Source organism: Carlito syrichta, unplaced genomic scaffold (assembly GCF_000164805.1).
Source record: "Carlito syrichta isolate Samal-C Ts95f unplaced genomic scaffold, Tarsius_syrichta-2.0.1 Scaffold316219, whole genome shotgun sequence".
In the NCBI taxonomy this organism is placed as follows: domain Eukaryota; kingdom Metazoa; phylum Chordata; class Mammalia; order Primates; family Tarsiidae; genus Carlito; species Carlito syrichta.
The window spans coordinates 188,974-191,928 of NW_007260315.1; the positions used below are offsets into that span (position 1 = coordinate 188,974).

At 66.8% G+C, this 2,955-nt stretch overlaps 1 protein-coding gene across 1 annotated transcript in view; it reads left to right on the forward strand.

Moving 5' to 3' along the window:
- Positions 1-766: 766 nt before the first annotated feature.
- The window catches only part of UPK3B (uroplakin 3B), a 4,265-nt gene continuing 2,076 nt past the window's right edge, over positions 767-2,955 (forward strand). The window contains exons 1-4 of the mRNA XM_008073952.2: positions 767-839; positions 1,005-1,154; positions 1,467-1,692; positions 2,932-2,945. Of these exons, the coding sequence (XP_008072143.1) occupies positions 767-839; positions 1,005-1,154; positions 1,467-1,692; positions 2,932-2,945 (463 nt within the window). The remainder of the gene's footprint in view (positions 840-1,004; positions 1,155-1,466; positions 1,693-2,931; positions 2,946-2,955) is intronic.

The following is a 2,955-nucleotide window of genomic DNA, read 5'->3' on the forward strand; positions in this document are numbered from 1 at the left end:
GAAGGCCAGGCTCGGTGGCTCAGCCTGTCATCCCGCGCCTTGGGAGGCTGAGGTGAGTGGATTGCCTGAGCCTGTGCGTTCGAGACCCGGTTGGGCAACTTGGCGAGACCGCATCTCTACAATAAATCAAAAAATTAGCCGAGCGTGGTAGTGCGTGCCTGTAGTTCCGGCTACTCGGAAGGCTGAGGCGGAAGGGTCGCCGGAGCCCAGCAGGTTGAGGCTGTGGTGGCCGGGAGGGGCCGCTGCACTCCAGTCTGGGTGACGGAGTGAGACTCCAACTCAAAAACAAAAAACACAGACAAGGGAAGAAGGCTGAGCTGGGAGGATGTGGCTTCCAAGGGAGGGGGGAGAAGAGGGCGGGCCAGATGGGGCTGCCCGCCAGAGGGTGCAGGAATCTCAGGCATGCGGCCCTGAGCCCTGTTTCCACAGGCTGTGCCCTCCTCAGGGCTGGGAGACTGGGCGGGACGCCAATCCAGACGTCAGACGAGGGAGGCCTGGGTTCATCTGGGGGTCAGTGGGCCCTCTCCCTCGGCCACGGCGGGGGGCAACTGGGCCCTGTCCTGCCCCGCACCAGAGTCCACCAGCTCCGCCCCCTGGGGCGGGCTGGACCGGGAGGGGTGGGGGTGCGTTTGCACTTTCAGGTCTTTCCAGCCCTGGCTGCGGCAGCCTGACTAACCAGCTCCTCCAGGCCTGAGGGGCGGGCCGTGGGTGCTGCTTACCTGCGGCCGCCAGACCAGCCCCTGACCTCCAGGTGCTGGCCACGACCATGGGGCAGTCTCCCCTGGCCCTGCTGCGTCTCCTCGTGGTGCTGAGCGGGTCCCGGTCCAGCCTGAGCCTGGGTGAGTGAGGGTCCCGGGAGGGATGCCCCTGGCCACACCCACGTGGAGGGGCGCCGGCTGGGGCGAGTGGACCCTGGGAGCGCAGGCCCCTCCGACTGGGAGAGGCCGCCTCGGGAGCAGTGGGCTCCCGGACCCCCTGCTCACGTCTGTCCCTTGTGGCCACAGATCTGATCCCCTACACGCCTCAGGTCACAGCCTGGGACATGGAAGGCAAGGTCACCGCCTCCACCTTCTCCCTGGAGCAGCCCCGCTGTGTCCTCAACGGGCATGCCAGCACCACTGACACCGTTTGGCTCGTGGTGGCCTTCAGCAACGGTGCGGGGCAGCTCTGGGCCTGGGTGAGGGAGGGAGCCGAGGAGAGTGGCGGGTCCTGGGAGCCCCTGGCTAGCATCTTTGATTATTGAGCACCTGCGGGGGCCGGTGGGAGGGTGAGTGTGGATTCGGCTTCATCCCGAGGGGTTGGTGCCTCTGGACTGTCTCTGGGGGCCGAGGGAAGGGGTGTCGTGGGGGTCCGTGCTGGAGGCTGCGGCCAGGGGGGCTGGAGACCAAGAGAACACAGGTCCCCCACTCGGCGTGACAAGGCCCGTCTCCCTTCCCCTCCCTGCTGTCTGTCCCTCCATCCTGCAGCCTCCAGGGGCTTCCAGAACCCAAAGACGTCGGCCGAGATCCCGGCCTCCCCACAGCTGCTGACCGAGGGCGCCTACATGACCCTGCCCCTGTCCCTGGAGCAGCTGCCCTGCGCGGACGCCGTGGGAGGCCGTGGAGGCGTCCCCCTGCTGCGGGTGGGCAATGACTACGGCTGCCAGCAGCAGCCCTACTGCAACGCGCCCCTCCCCGGCCCCGGACCTTACCGGTGGGTCGACCCCGGGGCCCTGGGACTGGGGCTGCGCTGGGAAAGGAGGGGCTTCTGGAGGTGGGGCCACCCTCCCTCGTGTCCTCCCATTCGCAGGGCTGGGCTCCCTTGCAGGGCAGACAGCAGCACTCCTCCAGGCAGGGTGGGAGCCAGGCAAGGTCTGAGAGGGGGAGGGGGCCCCCAGGAGAGACGGGACCTTAGCCGAGATGGGCGGGAGCTGCTTCAGAGGTGTGGTCACTGCCAGGTCCCTCCCACGAGCTCTGGCAGGAAACAGCCTGGGGGCCGGGTTCAGACCCAGTGCAGTGGGTAGGCAGCGGGGAACGCCAGAGAGATGGTGCCCACCTCCTTTACCGATGAAGAAACGGAGGCACAGGGTGCCTCGTGGCCTGTCAAGGTCAGAGTAGAGCCAGGATGGGACAGCAGGTGCCTCTTTGGTGTCTAGATCAGGACCGTCCAGCCACAAGAAGAGGCCAGGTTTCCCTAGGGAGGCCCCAGCCTGGGGGAAGCAGGGAATGCAGGGCGTGGCACGGTCAACCCAGCGTCCCTCTGCCCTCTCACCCATTCTCCGGGTCCATCTCTCCCCTTCCCTGGCCACACCCTGGCTCGGCCTCCAACCCCAGCCCACGCCTGTTCCCAGAAACCACCAAAGCCGGCTTCCTCCAGGGCTAGGTTGCCGGGTCCCGCACTGCTGCTCAGACTTTCCAGAGCTCTCACCCGGCAAAGACACAACTCGGCCCTCAGCCCCGGCCTCTCGGTGACTCTGAGCACACCCTTGCCTCCTGCCCCCCTCAGGGCCAGTGCATGGTGCCCTCTCCTACTGGGGGTCCTCCGTCCCCTCTTCCCTGGTCTCACAGACTCTTCTCCACCAGCACTGCCCCTCGGGGACGTCCCGTATGTCTCACTGAGCCACCTTCACCTTCTCTCTGTTTTCGTGACATTTAGGGACAGGGCCCCTAAAGCAGCCTCCCAGGCCCAGATCGGGGAGCGTGACTGCCCCGGCGAACGGGCGCTGCTGGCGAAACCCCCATGGCCAGAGAGGTCTCGGAGGCTTCTCAGAGCAGGGCCAGGCCACAGCTGGTCCCCACAGGCCCCAGCCTCCCCACACACGGAAAAGGCCCACGACCTGGCCCAGAGGAGCTGCCCAGGGCCTAGCCTCGGCGCATGGGGCCGGGTGCCCTGCCTAGGGCAGCCAAGACCTCTGAGTCTCACCCCTTCGCCCCTCCTGTCTCCTGTTCCCAGTGTGAAATTCCTCCTGATGGATGC